Source organism: Neovison vison, chromosome 12 (assembly GCF_020171115.1).
Source record: "Neovison vison isolate M4711 chromosome 12, ASM_NN_V1, whole genome shotgun sequence".
NCBI lineage: Eukaryota > Metazoa > Chordata > Mammalia > Carnivora > Mustelidae > Neogale > Neogale vison.
The window spans coordinates 663,117-690,460 of record NC_058102.1 but is presented as its reverse complement, the minus strand read 5'-3'; the positions used below and the strand labels follow the sequence as shown (position 1 = coordinate 690,460).

The 27,344-nt window shown below is 60.4% G+C and overlaps 2 protein-coding genes across 2 annotated transcripts in view; both read right to left on the bottom strand.

Moving 5' to 3' along the window:
* TTLL8 (tubulin tyrosine ligase like 8) overlaps positions 1 to 2,393 on the bottom strand; it is a 32,507-nt gene extending 30,114 nt beyond the window's left edge. The window contains 1 exon segment of the mRNA XM_044226739.1: positions 2,312 to 2,393. Within this exon segment, the coding sequence (XP_044082674.1) occupies positions 2,312 to 2,378 (67 nt within the window). The 5' untranslated portion in view covers positions 2,379 to 2,393.
* A 1,669-nt stretch (positions 2,394 to 4,062) lies between these two features.
* On the bottom strand, positions 4,063 to 24,154 carry MLC1 (modulator of VRAC current 1). Its single transcript, XM_044228336.1, has 12 exons — positions 24,040 to 24,154; positions 23,528 to 23,884; positions 22,904 to 22,993; positions 21,804 to 21,857; positions 21,063 to 21,164; positions 13,798 to 13,896; positions 13,319 to 13,390; positions 12,398 to 12,514; positions 10,481 to 10,537; positions 9,818 to 9,940; positions 6,968 to 7,120; positions 4,063 to 5,955 (listed from the first exon to the last, which is right to left on the bottom strand). The coding sequence occupies exons 2-12, from the start codon at positions 23,702 to 23,704 to the stop codon at positions 5,881 to 5,883; spliced, it is 1,119 nt and encodes a 372-aa protein (XP_044084271.1). The 5' UTR covers positions 23,705 to 23,884; positions 24,040 to 24,154; the 3' UTR covers positions 4,063 to 5,880.
* Between the last annotated feature and the right edge of the window lie 3,190 nt (positions 24,155 to 27,344).

The window sequence follows — 27,344 nt, the reverse complement described above, 5'->3', positions numbered from 1 at the left end:
AATTTAATACCAAAACCTAACAAAGACATTATAATGAAAGAATAGCACCGCCGACTCATTCATTAAAAGAGGCATAAAAATCCTTAACTTTGTAACTCAGATCCAGTTGTACAAAACAATACAATATGACAATGTGACGTTTATTCCAGGAATATAAAGTTGGTTTAATATTTGAAAATCCATCAATATAATATACCACATTAATAGACTAAAAGTTAAAAATATATTATCATCTCAATAGATGCAGAAGAAAGCACATGATAAAATGTTATAACTATTCATTAAAAAATTTATCAGTAAACCAGGAATAAAAGAGGACTTCCTTTAAAAAACCTAGAGCAGCAGCATACTTCATGGTGAAATATTGAACGCTTTTCTCCCTCAGTTTGGGAACTAAAAAAGTTGTCCGTTATATCATTTCTGTTCAACATTATACTGAAAGTACTAGCCAATGCAATAATGCAAGAAAAGGAAATAAAATGTCTAAAAACGGAAAAGATTTACAGATGATGACTGTGTATATAAGAAATCTCCATGAATCTACTAGGTATTAGAACTAGTTAGCAAAATGGGGGCGTCTGGGTGGCTCAGAGGGTTAAAGCCTCTGCCTTCAGGTCATGATCCCAGGGTCCTGGAATCGAGCCCCGCATCAGGCTTTCTGCTGAACAGGGAACCTGCTTCCTCCTCTCTCTCTCTCTGCCTGCCTCTCTGCCTACTTGTGATCTCTGTCTGTCAAATAAATAAATAAATCTTAAAAAAAAAAGAACTAGTTAGCAAAGTAACCAAATGCCAAGTCAGTACAATAAAATTAATTGTATTTCTATATATGCAGAATAACTAGAAAGTGAAACTCAACAATATCATCTCTAAGAAACATCACAGATCTAGAAGTAAATCTAACAAAAGGAGTCTCTCATATCTGTACTCTGAAAACTACAAAACACTGTTGACAAGAATCAAAGAAATAAATGTTCCTGGGTTGAGAGACTCAATATTGATAAAATGTTAGGTTTCACGCAAATTGATCTATGGATCCAATGTAACCAAAATTAAAATCCTAGCAGGATTTGTGGGGGGGGGTGTGGGTTAAATTAACAATTCGATTCTAAAATTTATATGGTAATGCAAAAGTCTAAGAAAACCTAAACAAATCTTAAAGGACAAAGTCAGAAGACTCACACTACAAAATATTAAGACTTATTATAAAGCTATTGGAATTAAAACAGGGTAGTATAGACTCAGGATAGGCAAAAAAATCAATAAAACAATGGAAAACAAAAGAATAGGTCTAGGCCTGATTTTCCACAAAGGTGAGGTTGCAGGGCCCACCGGGGTCAGTTAGATATTCACATGGGGGAAGACTGAATGTTTGCCCACGCACTCCTACCTCGCTCCAAGGACACAATCCCTGTGAATTGTGGAGGTGAATATGAAATATTACATTATAAAGGTTCCAAAGGAAAACAGGATACTGTTTTCTGGACAATGGGGTGGATACAGATTTCCTAGTAAGACTCAAAAAAGCACTACCTACAGAAAAAAGATTGACTATTAAAGGTTCTTACAACTAAGAAGGTGATTTTCAGATGGACTGGTAAGTTGCTGGAAACACCCGCCAGGGACTGGAAGGTCCTTATAATCCATGCAACCGACAAAGAACTGATGTCCATCCAGCAGAGGCCAAGAACTCCTACCACTCAAGAAGGAAAAACCACGACCCAGTTAATAACGGCCGAAAGACCAGCACGGATACTCCACAAAGACCCCAGAAAGGAAAGGGGAGTGGAAACCACAGTGAGACGCCCCGCACACGCACCCAGTGCCCAGAATGAACAGGACGAGGCCCACCGCTGGCCTGGATGGGGAACAGCTGGGCCTCTTACTCCCGCGGTGGCCTAAAGCTGAGCAGGAGCCCGCCTTGGACCCTGCGAGCTCGCCCTCAGGTGCGCCCCTGCGAGAAGGAGCGCACGGGCAGGAAGGGTTAGGGTTAGGGTTAGCGCCCATTTACTCAGCTCTAGGGAAGGGCTGGCCGGCACTCCTCTGGCCCCGTGCCCTAACCCAAGCAGCGGACTTGGCGCCCCTTTCCCAAGCTGAGCTCTGAAGTCGACCCTCTTGGAGGGCAGGAAGGTGGAGGGCAGGGGGCCGGAGGGGGCAGGCCGGAGGGTGGGGCGGGGTGGAGCTCCGGGAAGGGGCTTCTCGCCCCGGGTCCCGAGTCAAGCCCGGGCCCAGCGCTGCGTCTCAGCTGCTCGCCCCCGCCCCGTTCGCGCCGCGAACCGCGAGTCCCCAGACGGCGGGCGAGGACGACACTGACTGTTCTCTTCTCTGGGGTCTCCTTCCAGGGAAGCGGACGGGAGCCTCTTCCTCTCTGCGGGCTCCATGCCGGCCTCCGGCAGCTCGCCCCTCCTCGCGCCCGCTCGCGCCCCTGCAAGGAGAGGGGGCGTCGGCGAGGGCTCCGGGCCGGAGGGCATCCCCGCGGGGCGGGGCGGGGCCGGGCTCTAAAGCCAGGCTGAGGGGAGCGCAGGTGTAGGGTCGGGGCAGTCTGGGGAGAGAGGGGCCAGTCTAGGTGCGCAGGGGGAGGTCTGCGCTCCCGAGGGCGAGGTGAGGGCGCGGGCCGGTCGGGGCTGGGGTGGAGGCCCGGCGTCCGCGGAAGAGCGGTTCTGGGCTTCCGAGCACCACGTCCGGGAGTCCGGGGCCGGGGACGGTGGGGGGCGGGGCCGGGGGCGGGCGGGGGGGTCCGCGGTCCCTGCGCTGGGGCGGGCGCGTCGGGGATCCCGAGGGCTCGAGCCGGACGGGGCGCGGGGTGCTGTCCGGCATCCGCAGGGGCACAGGGCCGGGGTTCCGAGGCGAGCGGGGCCAGTGCTCACCCGGGATCCGCCCCGTGGCGCGCGCTGCGCCCCCGCCCCCCGCCGCGCCGCCAGGCGTCCCGTGGTTGCCCGGGGCAACGGGCCGGGTTTGCGCGGCGCATTGTGCAAGCCGCGCCTGCGCGGGGAGCGGGGCGCGGGGCCCGGGGGCGGCGGCGCGGCGGCCGGCGCGGGGCGTGGGGCTGCGCGGGCGCGGGGGCGGCGGGGGGCGTCCGGAGCGGCTGCGGCGGGGCCGGCGGGGCCGGCGGCGCGTGTGGGACGCGGGTCGCTGGGGGCCGCGGTCAGTGGCGTCAGCGCTGGACCCGGAGCCGGGGCTGCCGTCCGAGGCGTGGGCGTGGGGGCCGGGGCGCAGGGCCATGGCATCCTCGGGGAAAGACGGGGCGCACCGCCCGGGCTCGGGGTCACGAAGCCCCATCAGGCGCAGGGCTGTTGGTCACAAAGACCCTCCCTGGCGGTCAGAGGCCCCCAAGTCACAAAGAGCGAGAGTCACAACCGGCCCCTGACCCCACCTCACGCCCCTCTCAGACCCTCACTCCCGGTGCCCCACAACAGCCGGGGGAGCAGAGACCGAGACACAGTCCCTGGGGTGGCGATGCCAGGCAGGGGGCTGCACACCGGGTGTCCCCACGTGGGCTGTGGGCAATCGCTGCCAGCAGGGCAGCTTTCCCGTCCCGGGGAAGAACCCGAGGGGGACTTTGTGTCCCCAGGGTCATTCATGGGGGCCTCCCCCACCCCGCCCCCCGTTCCAGCTGCACCCAGTGTCCCACACCAGCCAAAGTCCCTGAGCCCTTCTCCTCCTCCTTCCTCCCTTCCTCTTTGTGGGGGGAGGAGTAAGAAAGACCCACCTACCCTATTGCTCCGAGTAAATTTCTGAAACCTACCTATTATCTTTACTTGGTTTAAAATCACCTTTATTTTGCACTTAACTTCCCAAGATGGCCTACAAGTGAGGTTCTACTGTGCATTAGCTGTGGCAGTGTGGGTGGGCAGTGCTTCTAGGCAGGAAGGGGTCTTTGTGCCCCTTTCCGGTCTTCAGTAACAAGCCGCAGGTGCTCACCAGTCCCCACCTCCACGTGGCCTCACAAAAATCACAAAATAAGGAATGGTTTCACCTCCAACAGCCCTCGTATGCTTTACCTCTCATTTTTCTCAGAACCTGGGCAGAGTGATCCCTGAGAGACCCAAAATGAAAAAGGCCACGTTTACATGTTAGCATTTATTGCGCAGGAGATACTGAACTACATCAGACGCAAATGAAAACAGAATTAAAAATTTCTAAAACCTCATTAGCCTCTGTTCCTCAAGCTCTCTCCGAAATAAAGTTCAAGCCAGTGCTAAGCCCCCAGGTGTCTAATTGCGGCTTGGAGACTCAGATTCTCTGTCCCCAGGACAACATCAGCATGGACAGTGCTGACTTTGTCCCAGGCTCCTAGCAGAGCCCCTTGGCCTCCTGGCCTGAACGCCACAGGAAGGGGAGGGGACGGGGGCTGTGGCTGGGGAACCTGTGTGCACGGGTGCACGTAGCTGGGTGTGTGCCCGTGCAGGAGAGAGCCATCGGTGGCATTCGGAAGACAGTCCACCTCTCCCGTGTCTCACCTGCTTTCGTCCTGTTTGAAAGCGACCCGGGTCATGGTGGATGCTCTGAACGCAGGCAGCCAGTCCCTTGGGCTCGGAAATGAGAAACCAGGGAGGATCCTGGAATCCACCCCCCAGGCCCACACTCGGCCAGCTCCAGACAATCCTCACTAAGGAGCCACGGTAGAGGACCTCAACTCAGCAAGGAGCAAACCTTAGCACCTGCCAGCAGAGCAGAGGGCTGCCCCACTCCATCCATGGGAGGCAGAGGTGGGTTGCCTTGGGAATGAAAGCGCGGGCCCCAGGACAGCTGCTGGGACACTTCCAGAGCTGCTCCCAGCTCACTGCGGTTTATCAGCGCAGTCAACTGGGGAACGAGAACTGCGTTTCCAGAAATTCTGGGAATACTCCAGGACAAGGAGATGGCGCGAACTAGTTTTGGGACGTGACTTTAACTGAAGCAAATGTTCTTCTCACACCACGCTGTCTCAGGCAAAGGGGCAGGGACTGACGGAGGAGACCCCCAGCCTGGGCCTGACCTCAGATGAGTGAGGTTAAGAGACCGGCTGGAGGCTGCGTGGCAGCGAGCCCCACGGAGGGCTCCGGGGGCGTCCGTCCGGCATTGTGAGCTTGGTAACGGGAGTGGAGGCAGAAACCATGACGGGAGGGGACCCACCTGCCTCATGAGGCCAGTGAGACCAGGAAATGGGCCCCAAGTTTGCAAAGCCTTGGACATGGCCCCACCCCGAAGAATGCTGAGCTGTGCTGTGGCCCGGGTCACGCTCCGTGTGGGTGCTGACCAAGGGCTCGGGAGCTGGAGGACCCTGGCCAAGGGCAGACCAGCACCGCTGGCGCAGACCTCTGCACCCCCGGTGTGACACAGACACCAGCGCCACGGAGCAGGCAGGGTCCTTCTGCCACGACCGGGGCGAGCTGAGAGAGGGCAAACACTGGGGCACATGGGCTTCACAGAGGGACAGCGGCCGTGCGCCCACAGCCCTGGGGACAAGGGCCTACCCTGACTCGTGAGAGGCGACGGGGACACGCAGCTGTGCTCTCATCAGGAACCACACTGGCAGGCCGGGCCCTGGTCCACACCCGTCTCAGAAGAGAAACCCCGTTAGACTCACGTGGGGCCGTGTGTGTCTGCTCAACACGAGCAGGCCAGGGACACCGGCCTGGAGCCGGAGGAGCGGACGGGGGCTGGCCACACGTCCCAGCCTATGTATCAGCCCTGGAGGGCCTGGCTCCGCAGGGGCCCGGGCTCGCCTGCAGGCCCCACTGCTCACGAGGGGGGCGCCTCAGGGCCAGGAACCTACAGACCAATAAGCAGAATTAAACTACTCTAAGAAATGAAAACTCCACCTTGCCGCCGGGCCTGGCTGCGCAGCGGTCGCTGGAGGACCACGAGCCAGGCTCCTGCCTCGGTCTCCCCAGCCCGCGCTCACTGGGCCATCTGCACCACGACGGCTCGCCAGGCTTTCTCCTTGTCGAACTCCTTCAGGGGGCTTCTGGACACCTGTGGCCAAACAGGCAGAGCGTTATTTCCCCTGGGCCCGCACCCCCGCGGCAGCAGGCAGGCTGGGAAGCTGTTCACTGGAGAGCTGCTCTCATCTGTGACAACACAGGAAACAGCACAGGACCCCGGGGGTGGGGAGGCCATGGACGCCCCTGCCCCTCCACCTCCCACATTCCCCCCCAGGAACACAGCTGGGGGGGGAGGCCCCACAGACATCCAGCACCTGCAGCACAAGCATCTGCATATAGTAGGCACCCAATAAGCAAGCATCTGCATACAGTAGGCACCCAATAAGCAGACACCAAAGTGCAGGAATCAACAGGGTGGGTGAGGGCCTCCAAACTCTTCCTGGGGGGAGGGGACCAGCACCCCTGCAGAGAAGGGGCCTGAGGAGAATACTTGAGGCCAAGGTCAGCAGATGGGAACAGGGAGGCCAGCTGCCCAGCCCCCTGGGCCTCTGCACCTGCTGTTTTGGAAACTGCTGGGAGCGCTAACTCAGCAGTCAGCACAGAGGTGCCCCACCCAGCCAAGGTGGGTCTCTGGTAGGTCCTGGGGGCAACGCCATCCCGTCCCTGTGGGAGACCAGCCCTCACAGATAAAAAGCAGGAGAGGACACAACCCGTGGATCTCATGAGAGAGAGCACAGGGCAGGACGGAGGGCCCGGCTCACTGAGCGGGGCCCATGGCGGGAGCTCGGGCAGGCACAGAGGCCAGTCCACAGCATGAACACCTCACGGGGAGCGCACTGACCCGCAGCCTGCCAGCCGTGAGGGCCTCGAGCTGGGCGGAGGGGCCAGCATGAACCTCCAGAGCCTGCCGGCCGAGGTCACTGACACCACACCTGTCGGGGTGGGTGGGTGCCCCCTAGAGGGGCGGGGGCAGGACCCCCGCGACCTGCGTGGGTCCTGAGCAACTTCCTGTCCGTGTCTGCGTGAGCTCGGTGCACAACACCTTTTCAGGAACAGATGTGAGCACCGAGCCGCCCCACCAGCCGGGCCCCGCGGCCGCTCACCTCCCCCGCGGGGCGCTCGGGCGGGCCGGCCTGCACCGTGTCCCAGGACGCGGCCAGCTTGAAGCGCACGCACTGCATGACGGTGCCCGTGTTGAGGCCGGCCTGGAGCAGCAGCGCCAGCAGCAGCAGCAGCGGCAGCACGTCGTGGGATCGCTGCGGGGAACGGGGCGGTGAGCGGCGTAGCCCCCCAGGGCTCCTGGGCTCCCCTGCCTGCAGCCCGCGTGGGACAGGCTGCTTCCGCCGGCCAAGGGAGGCGTGCAGGCAGTGCCTGGGCCCCAGGCTGAGGATGCAGCTGAGCTACTGTGACTCAATCCAGGTACCAGCCCTTCTGCACAAGGATTTCTGTCTCACCAACAGGAGGTGAGGAAATCGGTTCTGCAGCCCTGGGTTTGACAGAGGACACGGAAATGGCCCGGGGGCTCCCCGCCTAGTCTCCCGTGCCCTGACACCACCGCCCATAGAGCCCCATGTGACGACACAGAGGGCGTCCCCGTGGGGTGGAGCCCCCGGCTGTGTGGAAGCAGGCCGCCCTGGGACGCCCGGCCCACGGCCCACGAACGCCATCCACCTTCCCCCGGAGCTGAGCCTGGCGGCTGCTGGAAAAGAAACTTCTGAGCAGCGCCTGGCACCAGCAGGGGGACAGGAGGCAGAGGGAGCCTTGGTGAGCAAAGGATCCTGGGGCGCCCCCGGGCCTCCCAGCCCAGGTGACCTTCGGCAGAGACACAAAACCCCAGCTCCGCACAGTGTCACTGTGGAAACACCGCTTCTCAAGTTAACGTACAAATCTATCCACAAGCCCAGTTTAAAAAAAAAAAAAAAAAAAAAGGTGCTTTTGGAGCCAAGCAGCTTGATTTAAAAACCACAGAGGAAAACAAACACACGACTCAGGGGATCCTGAGAAGCGGTGACGACTAAGCAGGCAACAGGCCGGGGCCAACGTGAAGCCGGTCGGCAAACTTCCAGGACCGGCACCCCGCGGCACTGGCTACGTGTGAGCGTGGCGGGCGCAGCAACAGGCTGGCAGGGCCGGGAGCTCCGCTGCGAGCAGGGCCGCGTGCCCCGAAGGGCAGGGAAGGTGGACGTTCCAGTCCCCGGCGTCTCACAGCCTCGTGCTCCAGGTCAGCATCTGCCAGGCGCGAACACCAGCCTTTCTCACGGTGACGGAAACTCCAGAAACAGCAAAGGAAGAGACTGACCAACTTAATGGCATAAACAGAGACATCCTCAGAACAGAAATCACAGCTGCCGGGTGGGGGCCAGTGTCTGGACCTGGAGCAGACAGTGCTGGTCTCCCAAATACCGGTCGAGCGCAAGACCCCCGGAAAGTGGGCAAGACACAGACGCAAAGTCCACTGGGAATGACAGGCCAGCGCCGTCACACACAGTGCAAGACCACGTGTGTCCAGAGAGAAGCCCACGGCAGCCACACCGGCGCACGGCCTCCCCCGCGTGGCAAAACCAGTGACGAGCCCCAGTGCCAGGCTGTGGAGGAACGGGTGCTCCCTCCGGCCTTGGCTGGGCCACCTCGGGCCCAGCAGCGCGTAGAGGACGAGAGCCGTGGTCCGCGGTGGCCTCGGAGGGGAAGGGCGCCCGTCACTGCGCGTCTCCCCGCGTCCCCGCTCGCCGGAGACGTGGACACGAGACCCAGGCGTCCCTCACCCTTCTTCACCCCTCCGTGTAGAACGACGGCGCGGGCGAGGCCGGCCGCCAGGGCCTGCGCCAGGTGCTGGGACCGGTGTCCGCAGGTGCCCGGCTCACACTCGGTCATGATTGTTCCCGACCTTCGAGAGGCCCCGACCCCAGCCCCGGCCCGAGCGCTCCGGCAGCTGCCGCCGCGCCAGGCGGAGGTGACCACACATGCCCCAGACCCTGCTCCCACCGGCATCCCAGGAAACGGACCCACACGTGCGAACTTCTTCCAGACACTTAGCCTGGACTCCAAGAGTCAGTGTCGCGGGGGCAGAGGCGGGGACCACTGATGGACAGACTCAGCCAGTCCCACTCCAGAAGCGTCCCCCGGGAGACACGCCCTCGGGCTGGTCTGTGTGCACTGCCCGAAGGCCACACTGCGTGATTTCAGGCCCGTGACTGCCGCGTGGGGCTGTGGGCGTGTAGGAGGAAGTCCTTCTGGAAACGCCGAAGTCCTCGCAGGGAAGGTCCCGCTGTCAGACCCTGGCCAGTCCCTTCAGATGCTTCTGAAAAATGACATGCCTGCATGTGTGTAAACACATGTGTGCAAACGGCACGCAGCTGCTGGGGATCTTGGTGCTCAGGAGTCTTTCCGTCTGTCTGTGTGTCTGAAATTTCTCATGACAGACTCCTGGGAACAAGCAGCACACGCACCGGCAACAAGCCGAGTTACCTCAGCAACAAGCCTGGTGCCGTGTGTCTCAGCCCACGGAGGGACTAGGAAAGTCCGCATGTTTGTGGAAAGGCGCTCGATTCTCCTCAAATTTGTCTAGAGATGAAATGGAATTCCAACAAGCATGTCACACACCCACACGGAGAGCGGGTTCTACCGTGGTCACGGGAGCAGCAAGGGCCAAGAATCTCCAAGAAAGCCGTGAAGAAGGGGTGTCCGGGTGCGCTGTGACACCAGACAGAACGGCCCAAACTTTGAAACAGAGCAGCCTGTGCGGAGCAGGCCTGGGGCGGCCCGGGCATCCGAGCAGGAGCACGGACACCTGGCTGTCCCGCAGAAGCGAGTCCGGGGCTGCTCAGGCCACACGTGGGAGCAGCTCCGGCAAGCTGACGCTCGGCCGGGCCACCTGTCCGGGGAGAGCCTCCCGCACAGCCCTCGGGGCACCAAGGCCATGTGCACACGGGGTTCCGAGCGAAAGGAGCACATACCTCCACGGCCGGCGGGTAGTCTTTGAAGATCTCCAGGATTCTCATGATGCTGAACGACAGGTACCCAGAGGCGGTGAACAGCAGCGGGGACGTGAGGCTGCAGATGGCGATCAGCATCTCCACCTGCGGGAGAAGACGGGCGCTCGGCTCGGCCGGGCCAGCGGGCCTGGGAGCCACAGCCGGCACAGGCACGGGCGGACACTGGCATCTGCACTCCGCCCGAGGCTCCTGCTAGGGTCTGAGCTTGGTCTCCCGTGAACTCCGAGTCCCCCCAGCTGCCTCACAACGACCCACTCTGTCGGGAGAGGGACACACGCGCAGCTGGCCTCTCGCAGGGACGCGCAGACTGTGTCGCGGGCTGGGCCGGGCCGCCAGGCACGCGCGGCTCGAAGTATGAGTGAGGGGAGTTCGGGCCTAAACTGAGTGTCTGTCGCTGTCCGACAGCGGGTCTCCTGACGAGATGCAGGACGCAGGCTGAGGCTGGCAGGCCAACGCCTGCCCCGCCGAGTCCCAGGACTGTCTCGGGACCCCCCCACATTTCCGCAGAGGGTCCCACCCTCCAAGCAGCACCCGCCAGGCCTCCCTGCCCACCCCGCCACCCGGTTCCTGCTGCTGCCGCCATGGGGGAGAGCTAGGGAAGGGGCCAGGCGGGGCCGCGCTTACCAGACACCTGCTGGGGCACTCGGCGGTGACGTGACTGGCGATAGCACTGGGGAAACACTAGGAGAGAGAACACGGCCTCAGCGGGGCTGGCGGGGCGGCTGCTCCCCGCGCTCTCCTGTTTCGGGGGCCGGCGGGCTGGGGCTGGGACGGACAGGAGGGGGCGGCTCTGCAAGGCTGTGGAGGAGCTGAGGGAGCCGCCCCAGGGTGACTCCGTTGGCTGAGCCGGGCTGCCTGGCCCCCAGCAGCTGTGTGCGAGCCTGTGGACGCTGAGATGTCCTCGGGGACCGCGCTCCGCCGGCACCCACCATGCGGCGCTGCCACCACCGCTGCGTCCACATCCGCCCCATGGCCCAGTAACATCCTGCCGTCTCCGTGACCCTGCTTTGCGCTGACCAGAGACCCTCGCCTGCACGGTCCAACGCGGGCATTTCTGAAGAGCGCAGCGGCTCGCTGCAGGCTGGCCTCGGCCGGGTGGAATCAGAGGCCCCCAGGACCACCCGCCATGCTGACTGCTCCACGGCGCAGGTCCCCTGCCCCTTCGGCGGCACGGTTCTGCTTCATCTTACTGAACGGGTGGATTTACTCTGACGCCATCTGGGTCACACAGTCCAGGAGGGGGAGGAAAGCAGGACGACGCGTCCTGCCCAAGGAGAGCAGGGCGGGGCCCGCTGAGCCGACTGAGCCCTTGGACCCAAGTGTGTGCAGGGGCTGGTTAGCCACACGCCCGCATGGGGAGGGACACACCCACGCCCTGGGTGGGCACGGCTCGGACCCCTGGACACTGGGATGGCATCTGCACTGGCTTACGGCTCTGGCTTGAGGGTGAGCGGGACACAGCAGGCTCCGCAGCAGGAGCACAGGGAGGGGAGCAGCCCTCTGAAGGCACCTATCTCCGCAGGGGTGTGCGCATGGCTGCAGGGGCGAGTGGGGCTGGCCCGGAGCCTGGGGTGATTGTGCTCCAGCAAGCTCTCTGGTCGGAAGCAGAGGGGGACCTCAGCACGCGGAGCAGTCGCTTAGGAAGAAACGCAGGGGCCCCGGCATGCCGGAGCAGCTCAGGTTTGCTGGTGGTTCCTCCAGCCCCAGGCCCTGAGCAGCAGGAGACTGGCCTGTGGCGGGGAGCTGTTCACACACACACACACACACACACACCACTGGCCCAGGGACGCCACAGGAACAGGCTCCCAGTCAGGCCCCAAGCCCTAGACCCCGGCCTGGTCTACGACCTTGGCCTCTCCTACTGTTCCCAGACCACCCCTCCCCACCAGGGACCACCCGTGATCCTTTCCTCTCCGCATTCCACATCTGGGGGCGTAGGGGGCACCTGCAGAGAGAGAGGCCCAGGGAGGCTGGTCTGGGGATGACGGCCACCCCGTCCTCCCCACGTGCTCCCTCTCCCCAGACTCCAGTCCTTGGGAGGTCCCTTGGCCATCATTCCCAGGGCTCGGCCAGGCTGGGCACAGGCGCCCACGGGGTTGCTCTGAGCCCTGGGAGGCAGCAGGACTCCAGCCCTGGCGTCCAGAGAGACACCAGTACCCCCTTCCTGTGGCTGAATGCGCAAGCTGGCAGGCAGCACCTCCAGGAGAGCAGGAGGACGAGGCCAGGGATGCTCCCTGCGTCCTGTCCACTCAGACGGGATGGCGCTGGACAGCAGGTGGGACAAACCAGCCCTCCTGCGGGCGCCCCATAAGACCCAGGGACGTGGCAAAGCAGCCCCGGGGAGACCACACCTGGGAGCACGGGGCACGCAGGGGTCGGTCTTAAGCATTCCACGCGGCAGTGAGGAGCCCACACCTGCCAAGGCCGCCTGTGGCTGCAGAGGGGAGACGCCGGGCGCTTCTGCTCGACACGAGCCACGTTCCCTGCTGTCTGTGGCGACAGACTTGCTCATCAGACCATGAGGCCACCAGAGGTACTCACGGCCACTAAGATCCAAAAGAACGTCACTGAGAGGTGCGGCCCCGAGACAGCGTCGTCCACGTTCAGAGCAATGACACCGCCCAGGACGGCAGAGACGCCAGCAATCACCTCGATGACCTGGGGGCAGAGCACACAGGCGGGGTCACCCAGGGAAAGCGTCTTGCGTGCCGCCAGTGGGCAGGGGTTCGACTGCTCCAAGAGCTCAGGGCCCAGGAGCCAATGGGGGAAATGCTGAGGACAACCTCTAAGAGAACATGGAAGAACGCATAGTTTCCAACTCGAAATTGGTGGGAAAAGGAAAAAAGCAGAAGGAAGGACGACACTCCCACCCGTCAAAGGCCGGCGGGAAAGGCCCCGGAAGGCAAAGCAGCGAGAACACTGAGAAGCGACAAAACTCGGCACACACGTGGCCACAGGGGACGCGGCTGCCCACGAGGGACGGCGTCCACGAGGCCACGGAGAGGACGGCAGTCCCACAAGTGCCAGAAGCACCCCCAAACGCAAGTGGGGCTGAACGTCGGGGCAAAAGGGCACAGCCCACAGGGCCGATGGCGGAAGAGCCGGGCCACTGACCCGGTCAGCACAGGCTTCATGGCGAGTGCTGGCGGGGGACTTGCTAAATGACAGAAGGAAACCTGCACGCGTCCGGGGACACAAGCGCCAGACACCGTGGCGGGGGCTACAGACACGAGGAAGGCTACACTCGGAACGGGGGTTATCAGAACAAGTGGAAAACACCCAAGTCGGAAACAGGTGACCAGCGAGGGTGGCCACGTCACCCCCTTCCAACTAGGATCCTCGTGAGAGGAAGCGGATGAACCTGAGGACCACCCCGGAGAGCAGGGGCGCACTCAGGACGCTGGGTCACACGACCCTCCCCACGTAAATCAATCCTCGGACAGAAAGGGAAGTTGATCTCACCGAGTAGGACTTCAGGACCCGGGCAGGAAAGGCCACTTCGTACAGCATGTTGGTGCCGTCCGGCATGGGACCCTGAGAGGAAAAACACGTTCGGCTGCTGACGTCGCAGGTGCCGCAGGGGGCAGGGGTGCACCCCAGGAGAGCCGCTGCCCCCGCCCTCCACACCGGACCCTGTGCTCTGAGGTCGGAGGCTCTCCCTGCCTATGTAAATGGGATTCGCGGTGGCGCTCGCCATTTTCAAGGTGACACTTGCTATAGACTTTGTCTCTGCGTGGGAAACGCCGGCCCCAGGGCTGGACCAGAACGACTCCGAGGAGGGAGGTCGCGTCGCACCTTGCACTGTGTTCCCTGCGGCCCTGAGCCTCGGGACTCCCTGAAGACGCGGGGCTGTGTGGGGCGCCCGGGGGCAGGCTTCCGTCCCGCCGACCTGTGCTCCGGGGTGCCAGCTGGGGTCCCGCGCAGCCCGGGGCCGGACCCACCTTCTGCTTACGGGGCGCCTCGCTGGACCGCGCTGAGATGATCACTGTGGCCGCCATGAAGATCTCCAGCAGGAGGAGCAGAATCAGATTGAAGTTGATCTGCCAAAAGAGACGACTCTTCACTTGCTTTCCGTAACCGCAGACAACCCCACGGGCAGCCTCCCCGAGGAAGGCCAGATGCTAGGCACAGGGGCCACACGCCCCCTCGGACTCTGACTCTCTCTCTCGAAACCATTCTTGGCTCCAGGCCTGGATTTGGCGACCCCCGAGCTAGCCCTTCCTTAGTGGTTTGCCCCTCCTGGGTGTTTAAAGATACAAAAACTGAAGTTCATTTCAAAACTGGGAGCCTTTACACAGCTCTGTGCGGGATGCCAAGACCTGAAGAGGCCGGGGCCTCAGGGATGAGAAGGTAGTTCCACACTGTGACTGTGTCGGCCACTCTAGAAAACCTGTGTCTCTGATAACAGTCACAGAACAAAACGCTAAAAACAAACAAACAAAACCTAGTTACTACATTGTAGGATAAGCATGCAAGTTGGCTGACCGGGGGCCCTGGCCGCTCACCCCTCTGTGGGGCTCCCAGCCTCGGGGCCTCCCTCACCCGCCCCCACCCCCCAGGGCAGGTGCCCCACAACCAGGGGAGCCCGGAGCCCGCAGACGGTATTCACGCGAGCCAGTCCTCGGCCTGTTCCCCTGCCTTGTCCGTTCCTTCCCGCGGAAACCACAGGAGAGGCTCCTGCCCTCGTCCCCTCCCGCTCTGCCTCCTGTGCTTCCCCCAGCGGCCCCCAGCCTGGGCATGGCCTGCCCCCCGCCCCTTCCTGGGGCTGTGAGGGATGAGCGAGCTTCCCGACGGCGGCTGTCTCCTGGTCGCAGGCCTCCGCAGCCCCGAGTGATAATAAAACCACATTTAAAATCAGATGAAGTTAGTATGTTTGATCTACAGAACGCTGCATGCAAAATAAAACAGACAACATTTGTTCTTTTATATATTTGGTGGAATGTTAACAGAAACTGACCATCTACCAAGCCACAAAATAGCCTAGGTAAATTCCAAAAAATCCACACAAGCTATACATTCTGACTGTAAAAATAACAATAGAAAACAAGAAATGGAAGGTTTTAAAAAATAATCCCATGGGTCTGTTTCATCAGGTTCCTGACAAGAAACCCAGGGATAGCCATGAGGAGGGACTGGAGGAAAGCCAGCGGTGCGGCAGCGACCAGTGAGGACCAGGGCAGGAAGGACGGGGCCGTGAGAGAGGACCGAGCCCCCGTCCCAGCACCCGCAGGGCTCAGAGTCAGGGGACGGACACACTAACCACTTGCTAACAACCCGTCTCCATCGCTCACGGGCACACGTGCTGCCTCCTGGCACAGACAGGCAGACACTGCGTGGGAAGCGGGTCTGGAGAGGCAAACAGGAGGCGTGCAAATCCCTAGAACCAAACAAGGATGAAATGCTACGTGTCAGATCAGAGGCTGCTAAGCCGGAGCTTGGAGACGGGGCAGACGCACCCCAGCAGGCTCTGCTGCCAGCCCCCCACGGATACAGGGCTCCGACCCCCTGCCGGCCCACCCAGAAGCAGCCCCGGACACATGGGAAAGAGAGCGCGGCAACCACAGACAAACCAAAGCAAGAGCTGGTTCTTCGCAAGGATGTATAAGGCAGATAGGAGGAAGACACGTGAAATTCTGAAATGAAAAGAAGTTACACATGGCTGTCCGACTGGACAGTATTGTAGAATGAAACTCAACCATTTTCTTACACCACACACAAAGATAAACTCAAAATGGATGAAAGGCCTCAATGTGAGGCCGGAATCTATCAAAATCTTAGAGGAGAACATAGGCAGTGACCTCTCCAACATCGGCCACAGCAATGTCTTTCAAGACACGTCTCCAAAGGCAAAGGAAACGAAAGTGAAAATGAACTTTTGGAACTTCATCAAGATCAAAAGCTTCTGGGAGGTGCCTGGGTGGCTCAGTGGGTTAAAGCCTCTGCCTTCGGCTCAGGTCATGATCTCAGGGTCCTGGGATCGAGCCTCACATCGGGCTCTCTGCTCGGCAGGGAGGCTGCTTCCCTCTCTCTCTCTGCCTGCTTCTCTGCCTGCTTGTGATCTCTGTCTGTCAAATAAATAAAATCTTTAAATTAAAAAGAAAAATCAAAAGCTTCTGCACAGCAAAGGAAACAGTCAACAAAACAAAAAGGCAACCCACAGAATGGGAGAAGCTATTCGCAAATGACGGTACAGACAAAGAGTGATATCCAAGATCTATAAAGAACTCCTCAAACTCAACACACACAAAACAATCACATCAAAAAATGGGCAGAAGACATGAACAGACACTTCTCCAAAGAAGACATACAAATGACTAACAGACACATAAAAAATGTTCATCATTAGCCATCAGGGAGATTCAAATCAAAACCACAGTGAGACACCACCTTACACCAGTCAGAATGGCCACAATCAACAAGACAGTGAACAACATGTGGAGAAAGGGGAGCCTCTTACACTGCTGGTGGGAATGCACGTTGGTGCAGCCACTCTGGAAAACAGTGTGGAGATTCCTCAAGAAATTAAAAACAGAGCTTCCCTTTGACCCTGCCATTGCACTCCTGGGTATTTAGCCCAAAGATACAGATGTCGTGAAAACTGCACCTCCCAGTGGGGCCATCTGCACCCCGGTGTTCATAGCAGCAATGGCCACAGTCATCAAACTGTGTAAAGAACCAAGATGTCCTTCAACGGACGAATGGATAAGCAAAATGTGGTCCATATACACTATGGAGTATGATGCCTCCATCAGAAAGGACGAATCCCCAACTTTTGGAGCAACATGGACGGGACTGGAGGAGATGATGCTGAGTGAAATGAGTCAAGCAGAGAGAGTCAGTTAGCATATGGTTTCACTCACTTGTGGAGCATAAGGAATAACACGGAGGACATGGGGAGACAGAGAGGAGAAGGGAGTTGGGGGAAATTGGAAGGGGAGATGAACCAAGAGAGACTGTGGACTCTGAGGAACAATCTGAGAGTTTTGGAGGGGCGGGGTTGGGGGGTTGGGTGAGCCTGGTGGTGGGTATTGTGGAGGGCACACACTGCATGGAGCCCTGGGTGTGGTCCATAAACAATGAATTCTGCAACACTAAAAAGAAAATTTAAAAATTAAAAATAAAAAAATAAAAGAACTTGCGCTTAAAAAAAAAGAAGTTCTAGATCGCACACATAAAGCAGTGAGCAATGTTGGGGCTATTACGTGCTGCTCATTTTTGAAAAACTGCATGATATGGAGAAATTTTTGATAAAAGATAAAACCCAAACTTTGGCACAAGAAGAAACAGAAATTTGGGTGCCGTGGCTCAGTGGGTTAAAGCCTCTGCCTTCGGCTCAGGTCATGATCTCAGGGTCCGGGGATCGAGCCCCACATCGGGCTCTCTGCTCCGCGGGGAGCCTGCTTCCTCCTCTCTCTGCCGGCCTCTCTGCCTACTTGTGATCTCTGTCTGTCAAATAAATAAATAAAATCTTTAAAAGAAGGAGGAGGAGGATGACGACCACGAGGAGGAAGAAGAAACAGAAATTTGTTGCTAATAATGACGTCCTCCCTCAGCAAGGGCTTGGGATGGAGACTCCACCGTGTGTTCTACCCAACCTTTAAGCAGCAGTTTGCTCTGTCACGCCATTCCTAAACACAGAAGAGACCACTGCTGCCCAGTTCACTTCACAGCTCAGCGGAAGAAGGACGCACCGGCCATCTCCGCAGGGATGCGGAAACCCTGAACACAATGCCGGCTGGTCGGCCCATCCGAGTATCTACAGCAGTCCGGGAAAGAAGGCTCAACACCAGAACCACTGATGCGTCAAACAAAGCAAGGAAAGAGCATCTTACAGATGCAAAATCAAACGATGAAACTTGGGGTTTTTTTAAGATTTTATTTATTTATTTCACAAAGATCACAAGTAGGCAGAGAGGCAGCAGAGAGAGAGGAGGAAGCAGGTTCCCCTCCAAGCAGAGAGCCTGATGTGGGGCTCGATCCCAGAACCCTGGGATCATGACCTGAGCCGAAGGCAGCGGCTTTAACCCACTGAGCCACCCTGGCGTCCCTACACCCGTTTATATTTTTAAAATGAAAAGGTCACGGTAAACCGGCAGGTGAAGACAACATTAACTTGGCGAAAGTTACATCCAAAATGTAATGGAGAGTCTTTGGCTGCAACTCGGATGGGGTCAGGAATAAGACGGAGACGCCTCACGGTTTCCCACGGTGCTGGAAACCCGCCACAGCTCCTCAGAAAGGAGCCAGAGGACGCGCTCACCCGCACATAAATCCCACACAACCCACAAAAACTGTGAAGGATAAGAAAGTTCAGCAAAGTTTCCAGACACAAAATCAACTGACGAAACACCTGATTTAAAAACCGCACAGTGTGAACATTCACCCAACTGAGTACCCAACAGCAAGGGCCAACCTCCTGGTCGATGATACGGGACAGGGTCGCTTGGGGAAGCTGGGGACGGGCACAAAGGAACTTACCTACCATCTGTTCAAATTATTTTGAGACTTAAAATATTTCCGAATAAAGAAAAAATTAAATCCCCTGTCTCTGTACTCCAATAATCCATCTGAAAATGTCATTTGAAAAATAAGATACTCTACTAGCAACAAAAGCTGTAAATGATGTAGGGATTACTCGCCCAAGATCCACAAAACACTGAGGCCCTAAGGATGGACCCAGAGGATGATTTGAAACCGCTGAGAGACCACGGAGGCCTCTGCACAGGGTGATTAACAGACCAAAGAGGCCACTGCTCACAAAGTCATTCCACAAACTTGAAGTGACCACAACGCATCCCGGGACACTTGCTGAGGGACTCGGTAACCCTGTTCTGAAGCAGCCTGGTAGCCCGAGGGCTCGGCACTGCGGGAGGGAAGGAGGATGTGTGGCGCCCGGTGTGGCCCAGGAACAGATGGGGCGGGGTTTTACTGGGGGTGGTGCTGAGGGGGACACGGGGCAGCTGTCAGGGAGCTCGGGAGCACTGGGGACGAGACAGGGGGAGGGAAGTCGTGAGCGGCTGCCCCTGGGGTCCTCCCCAAGCACAGCAGACCAGGGAAGCTCGTGGGGTCTGGGGAGCCTGAGCCCTGAGCAGGGGTGTGAGAACCGGGCTGCCCCAATGCGGGTGTAGGAGACCCTGCAGAAGTGCATCCCCATGGGCCTGCTCCTGGCAGGGGGCAGGAAAGCTGAGCCCCCTGGACCCACCCCGAAGAGTGCGGGGAGACGGGACCCCCCGGGGACGCCGCACAGACCCACGGGGGCTGATCGAGGACGGCGGGGCGGGTGGGCTGCCTTGCACACGCCCTGTGGGGACGTCAGACATGCTCGCCCAGGGCCGGCCGGGAGGAGGCGTGTGGGAACCCCAAATGGCCTGTCCCACCTCAGCTATTTCCCCGTGTGTCCTTCCTCAGAACACACTTGTGTGCAAGCGTGCACTTGTGTGTGCGAGTGTGTGTGCACACGCGCATGCGCAGCCCCAGACCCTGTGGCTTGGGCATTAGAACCACGTGTCTTCGGTGCCACAGACCGCACTCCCAGTGCACTGTGGCCCGGCCTTCAGGAGCGGGGAGCCCCCCCCAGGCCTGGTTACCCCGGATTCCTGCGCAGTGGCCCAGGTGGGGTGGAGACCAGAGCACCAGCTCCAGGGCTGGCAGCGCTGCAGCCACGGGCCACGCTGGAGGAGAAGGCTGGGCGGCATGCGGCTCTCCGCCTTGCTTCACCCCGTGTGTGTTGGGGGGGGACACTGTCCAGGGACACTGAGGGACACTGAGGATCTGCTTCGGTTCGGGGTTCTGGGCACCATCCCCAGGGCCGCCAGAGCCCCAGTTCCTGGCCGGGTGCACATGTGTTTCCCCAGGGTCTGCCCTGCCGGGGTGGGGGGGCAGTGTGTCCTTCCTCAGAACACACGCAGACACCAGACAGTTTCCGCAGAACATGAGAGTCACCCTGTGGGGGGAGGCAGGCCCCTCTGCCTTCTGTGGCTTCCGGCCGGCCACGCGCTGCTGGGAATGGTACCTCCCTGTGGCTTCTGCTGACCTCCTGTGACGGCAGCAGGGCTGAGACCGCCTCCAGCCGCCTGGGGCACTGTGCCTTCCTCCTCGGTGAGGACCCTCTCCCACGGACCCGCAGTGGGCATGTCCCCACATGCCCTGGGAGGGGTCCCCCTTATAGCGGGAGCTCCCGTGACTGCCCTGGTCGGGCTCCAGCAACACCAGTGTGTTCCATGTCCAGGGCTGCTCTGGGCCGGCCCGGAAGTGGGGTGGGGGGGGACTCCCTTGCCTTCTGGGATGGCTGTTTAAGAATTCCTGGCTGTGGGGTGAGTCCCCAGCTATTGTCCAGGGGCTTCCATCCCTAGCCCACGATCACGATCGGTGCCGGGTCCCGCTGCCGTCGCAAGGTGCCCCCGCGTGGCACGTGCTCCTGGAAGGACTGATCTAACAAGGGCATCCTGGTTCGCCTACGAGTCAGCCTCACAAACCTTCTGATCTCACCCCAGGACCTCCACATTTAACTCCATAAAATGCTTTTGGTATTTGAATTACAGTTTCCAAAATGTTCTGTTGCTGGTACAATTGTATGCTGACTTTCACACCCAGCAACCTTGCTAGTGCCTGAGTTTAAGGTCAAGTCAGTGGGAACCCCCTCATCTGCAGACAATGGCAACAGGAGTGTCCCTGCCAGGTCCATGGGACAGTGTTCATGCGACTGCCTGGAGGACTGGCCGAAACTTCCTCGGGGCCACCGCACTCTCTTCCTGCCCTTGGAAAGAGGGAGTTCAACATTTCCCATAAAGCAAGGCCTTTTTGTCTATTTTTTTGAGGTAACCCTGATGATTCCTCTCTTGTAGGACACTCTTCTGGCATCACGGCTTAAACGCGGAGTTTTCTCCACTTTTCTTAGCGGCACACACACCAACAGTGCACCTTGGAGTCAACAGCATCACAGATTTGGCGAAAACCGTTGTGAAAGAGACTCGAGATGTCACCAACAAACCCACGGAACCGGCGCCACAGTGCGGAGAAGACCACTCTCCAACACAACGACAAAACTCCCGCCTCGACGGACTCCAGAGCTCGGGCGCGCGGGCCACGTGGCTTCTGCACCGTTGCAGCCCAGCGGCCGCCCCCTCTCGGGCCCCGACTCAGCAGGACCCGAGCCCCCCGGCCCACCCCCCGCAGCAGGAGGACCCGCCACCCCACCCGGACTCACGTCTATGGCCGAGGGCTTCACAACCAGTTTGCATCCAAACCAGATCAAGCAGGTCGTGGTGATGGCAAACGTGGACACAAACAGGATCTGGAAGTTGGGGATCTGGAAGGCACGACGGGGGTCACTCTTCGGAGCATAACTAAAAACTGATGGTCTCGTTGCACCAGATTCCACGTCATTCATTCAAAGTCCCCAGAATGTGCCGCATGAGGACGAGCCGGGGCAAGGGCGATGGGGTGGCTTAGTCAGGAGAGCGCCAGACTCCTGATCTCACTGTCCTGGGCTCGAGCCTCGCGCTGGACTCTGCTCAGTGCGTGGCTGCGTGGCGGCCTCCCTCCCCTGCCCCTCCCCCTCCCCTGCTGCTCACGCACGCGCACACGTACTCTCTAGCTCTCTCCCGCTGAAGTAAATAAATAAAAACTAAAAAAAAAACACAACTAGCCTAGGAGGGTACACTGCAGCCCCTCAAGGCCGTGGGGAGGGTACAGGAAGCCCTGTTGTGTGGGGCACAGGGGCTGCCGGCAGTGCAGATGCCCCCGTCCACACGTGTGTGCAGACACACACAGACACACGCACACAGATGCACACGGATACACACATGCACACACGGGTGGGTGCCCGTCAGCCCTGCAGGAGGCCTGGGTCTCCTTTCCCACCCCCCACCTGGCACGTCCCAGCCCCGGAGGCTCCCGCACAGCCCGGAGCCGCGCCCGCAGAACCCGCACCGAGGCCTGGACTCACCGCTCTGATGTTCCTCCGGGAAACCCCGAAGCTCACGATTGCTGAGGGGAGACACTGCAAAGAAACCCGAGCTCCGTGAGCCGCGGCCAAGCCCTGCCGTCCCCCCTGCAGCGCTCACGCTTCCCAATGACCCCAGACCTGCCGGCCAAACAAGGGCCGCCTGTCGGAGGCACGGGTGCTGGCAGCGGCGCAAGGTCTCAGAGCTTTGAAAACAATTTATTCTGGAAACACTGTAATTTTTCCGAAGGGACAGAAGAGGCAGAAAACGAAAGCTCTTCGTGCTGAGCGCCCTCCGAGCGCCCTCGCCAGCTGCACGAGCTCGAGGCTGTCCTGGCTGGAGAATTACCCCACAAGGGAAACTCGTCTCCGTGTGAAGAAGTGGAAATGTTCAGGAGTCCCAGAGCCCCGAGGAGGTTCTTGTCGGGAGACCCCACCGTTGATCCCCACAGAAGTGGAGGACGAGGAAGAGGGCAAGCGTGGGGGCAAACTTGGGGTGTCAGGGTAGTGGGGAGGTGGAGGGAAGGGCACCAGCCTGGACACCATGGGTGCCAGGTGTCGCCCCTGTGGACACCAGGGCCCCCGCAGACCCCACGAGCTACGGGGACAGAGCCTGCCAGGGCCGGGGGAGCGGGCAGGAGCGCACAGCTGGTCTCCCCAGCCTGTCACTTCTAAGGGGGAAGGGTACCACCATTGCTGAAATGTCCAGCCTAGGTCAGTGCTGCCCGGGAGCATCTGGGCCAGACAGCACTGGGACCCCCAAGAAGGGCCACTCTGGTGGTGAAAAAGGGCCACCGAGAAGGCCCCAGAGACAACGGCAGGGAAAGAGTCCAATTCTCTCAAGGAGCTTTGTCCTAAGGGAGCAGAGGCCGGGCGTCCTGCCAGCAAAGGGACCCCCGAGGCGGTGTGCAGCTCTTAGACACCCAAGCGCCGTTTCCTGCCCGGGAGTCTGCGGCAAGAGCCTCAGACAGGCACCAAATTCTGTTTGAAACTAAAGCCTCAATGGGAGCAAGTGACAGCGCCAGGCCCATCTCAGAGCCAACAACTCCCGACAGAGGCCGCGAAGCCGGGCACAGGCGGGGCGCCCGAGGAGCGGTGCTTACCGAGCCCGCGGCGCAGCGTAAGTAATCCATCTCCGAGGGAAACACGTTCCCCAGGTAGAGCGCAAACCCCGACGTCACAAGCAGACAGCTCTGCAAAACAGCAGCACGGCTCAGGGGCGAGAAGGGCGCGCTGGGCCATCGGGCCCCTCGACCACGAGTCCTCCGGCCAGGACGGCCAGCGCGGCCGCCGGCTCCCGCCACAGCCGACTCCTCCCCTTCTCTCCCCGCAGGGTCCGGGCGGGCGGGAGGGGAGACGCGTCTGTCAGAACCTTGAGCAAGACGTGGGGCTTCCCCTGGACGCTTGCTCACCCCAACATGTACGGGTCCCCGGGGCCTTAGCGCCCCACGCTCACGGCCAGCCGCGGAGGCCGGGACACAACGCCGTTCCGCGCTCTCTGCAAAGCTGGCCCAAGTGGACAGCCGGGAAATGACCACAAGGCCAAGGGCTTCCCGGCTGTGAGGGGCACCCGGGCCTCATGGCAGGCCCGAGAGATGGAAACGTCGCCAAGGTTGAGGCTCTGGGTCTGGGCCAGGGTCGTGTGTGCCCCACCGTGAAGGGAGCATGGGGTCCGGCAGCCTGGGAACGAGGGAGAACACGGTCCTCGCCTACGAGGAGCTACTCACCCCCATCAACACGGAGAGGAGCCACGTCTTGTGGCTGAGGCACGGGGGCAGCCTCGTGGCCAGCTGCAGCTCGCTGGGCTTGGCGTCAGGGCCATAGCTCCCGGCCTCAGGCCGTGCCCGCTCCAGGCTGGGCGTCCTGTCGTAGCTGACCTCCCGGCTTTGCTCCGCCCGCGTCATGGTGCTCGGGCCGCAGACCCCGGCATTAGAGGCCACGGGACCGCGGCTCCCGGGTCCCCTCGGCTGCCACTGACGCACCAGCAAGAAAACGATCGTTGATTCCGGCCGACTCTGAAGAGTCGAGGTAGAGGAAGCGGCTCTCAGTAAAAGAAGAATCGTCCGCAGGAGAACGCCGTGAACCTGAAGAGAACAAGGACCCCTTCAGCCCCCAGTGCCCCCGGGACGCGGGCCCCCCGCACCCCCAGCCCGCACCCCCAGTAGCAGCCCCGCGCCCGCTCGAGGTGCCCACCGAGCCGAGAGCCCGAAGGCGCCCACGGTGTGGCCGGCGTGCTTACCTCCGGAGGCTCCGGCCCTGGTCTCCGGGGAGTCAGCAGCCTTGGTTTCCAGCAACTGCTATTCACGGAGAAACAAAAGGGCAGCAAAGCTGCGCCATCGCCTCCCGAATTTCAATGAGACTCGAGAGTGGGACGCTGAGCTTCTGGGCAGTCGTGTAAGGGCGAGGGCATCGGGGCCAGCCAGCTCCGCTCGGGGCCACGGCGGGGGGTGACCGCCCACCTGCGAGCAGTGCCCGGGGCTCGGAAGCCTGGTGGGGTTCAGACTAGGAGCTGCATGTTCACACCCTCTCGGGCGGCTGGCCCCGCGCTCTGCGACCCCAGAGGATGACCCGCCACCACGGCACACGCACACGAGTGCCTTCAATGCAGGCAAGGCCCTTGACCTGCTCGGAGCGGGGACTGGCTGGTTCCCGCGGCAGCCCGGCACTCCCACGGGCCCTTTATTTCTGCTCACTGAGCAAAGAGAAAGGACGGGAGTTTCCTTGCCCGGAGACACTGGCGCCTGACAGTCACTCTTTGTGGACACGGAAGCCATAAAATGGCTCAAATCAAAGCATTCTGAAAAACTAGCTCCTCCAACTGCAAATCCACATGGCGCTGAAGCAAGGCGCGGGTTCTAGGTAACAGGCTGCTCTGTTGTCCTCCTCACCCACCAAGCAAAGCCCAGAATTTTCTCAAACTACAACCTGGCAAGTCAAGAACGGATTTCGAACAGATTGAAGACTCTCCCAAACTTCTTCCCTGCCTTTTTGTTTGTTCTGGTTTCTGGTGAGAGGCAGGCTGTGTGGTGCAGAGGGAGGAGAGCGAACCTCCAGCAAACGCTGAGCAGAGCAGGGAGCCCAACACGGGACTCGACCCCAGGACCCTGACATCATGACCTGAGCTGAAACCAAGAGTCGGACGCGTAACGGAGGGCACCACCCAGGCGCCCCTCCCCCACCGTCTTCTGGATAACTGAATTCGGAGGAATCTGTTTAACAGGATGGAACCTTTTGTGTTTTCTTTTGAAAAGAGTCAAGCACATTTCAGCATTCCTGCAGCTTTCCAAGGTGGTTCCAAACAAAGAAACGGGACCAGGCCGCCTTGAATCGGAGACTGTGGAGCAGCCTCCTCGAGGCTCCGGACTCGTCAGCCCCTGAGAAGTACGTCCTTGTTTCTGTTGGCAGTGCCAGTTTCCAGAACAAATTATGTTTTCTCACACAAACTATTGTTCCTAAAATACCCTCCCTCCGTCTGCCTGCTGAGATCCCACTCCTGTTTTAACATTTTCACCGCCGTTCAGCAGACACTGACAGAGTGGACAAAGTAGACCGCGTCCTTCCCACGCGGAGTTCACGTTCTAACCGGCGCACGGGAGCGCACCAAATCAACAGCGTGCTCTGTGACAGGAAGTACGTCGGAGAGTCAGGGCAGCCTCAGTGAGGAGGAGGCAAGGAGCAGAGTCTCACCAGAGCCAGAACAGAGGTGCCACGTGTGCAAAGGTCTTGAGGTGGCCAGGCTGGAGGATGATGGCCCTAGCCGTCACATGAGGGATGAGGCCGCTGTGAGTCTGACTTGGAGGCGGACCTTTGGGAAGATTTCGGGCACAGGAGCATCTGGAGCAGGCTGTGGGGCAGCTGCCAGGGGGGATTGCGGGCAGCAGGGGTGGTGAGTGGCAAGAGGTTCTGGATGGACGTGGACGCACCCAGACGGTGTACCCTACGGATGATGTGGGGTGAGAGGCTCAGGAGCTCCCGTGCCCGAAGGCTTCCCCAGGAGCAGTGCAGGGGCAGCATGTCTCCACTGACATGGACATGACTGTGTTTTGGAGGCCGAGGCTGGTGGGTCTATTGGGTGTCCACACAGACCAGCTCAAGAGCCAAGTCGAAGAGGCCAGAACACAGGGCTGATGGATATGGGGGATGGTCCTATGGAGTGGACACTCCTGCTGCAGGCCACCCTGCAGTCCAAGCCTCTCCTTGGCACCCTGGCAGCATGCACGACCAGGGCCCACAGCGTCCGCCTTGGGCACGCTTGCCCCCCACCCAGGAAAACCCAGGGGCCACCCCACTCCAGCGTTTGTTCCCAGCACCGGCCTGAGAGGAAGTCTGCAGCGGCCTTCTGAGATGTTGGGGAAGGTCGACCTTCACAGCTCTCCAAGGGGAATCATAAGGACCCGGCTCAGAGGGACGCGCAAGGATCAGGCTGCCCTGGGACCTACTGAAAGGACAACACGCAGGTCAAACCACCCCAGGAAACCGCAGCATCCTGTCCACCATGACCCCGGGGCCCCCAGGATAATCTACTGAAGGACGGCTCGCAAGTCACAACGACCCCAAGGGTCTGACGGACTGAGGACAGCACGAGTCACAGGACCCCGGGGCCCCGGGGCCGATCTACTGAGCACAGCACGGGTCGCACCGACGCCAGGCCGGGCAGAGAGAGCAGGGAGCCGCCGGGTCGCCCGGGAGCAGCTCGACACGGACGTGGATGGGTGGACTCGTCCACACCGCCTTCTCCGACCAGGCAGTAACACACAACGCCCGGGAATCCCCGCACGAACGGCTCGTTCGCGGGAACCCGAAGCCCGGCCCGCGCGTCCGCGCCGGCGACCACGGCTGGACCGGCTCCGAGCAGACCGGGGACGTCGGAGCACAAGCTCAGCGGCCAGAGGAGAGGCAGCGCAGCGGGTCCAGGGTTGGCGCTGGAGGCGGCGACCCCCAGCTCGGCCGCGGGGGTCTGCGCCCGACGATCCGCACCGCGGGCCCCGCAGGCAGCGCGAGAGGAACAGGGACACGCCAGGGACCGCTGGGCGCCTCGCTCCGTGCACAGATGCTCCGGCGGCCACAACACGAGCCACGCGAGCCACCGGGGCCGAACCTCCGCGCTGCGCTCCGGCCCGCGCACCCACGGGCTGCGCGCGCACGAGGCCCCGCCCACAGCGCGACACCTGGCGCCAGCACGACGTCTCGCCCACCGGCACCTCGCCTCACCCGGCGCGCGCCAACGGTCGCCAACCGCCGCCCGCCCGCTGCTAACGGCCGCGGCGCACGCGGCGAGCCGATTGGCCGAGCTGCGAAGCGGGGGCGCAGGCGCGGGCGCGCCGACCCCATTGGCCGAGAGCGGCGGGAAGCGCGTGGCCGCGTGCGGACGCTCCTCCGGCAGCGGGCGGTGCGGCGTCTGAGGCGGCGGCGGGCCATGCTGCGACTCGCGACCAAGCTGGTGGCGTTCTTCTGGAGGCGGGCGGACGGCCCTGCCGACGACGCGGGGTCGCCGGGGTCCGAGCTCGCGGAAGGTGCCTCGCGGGGCGGGGCCCTGGGCGGGCG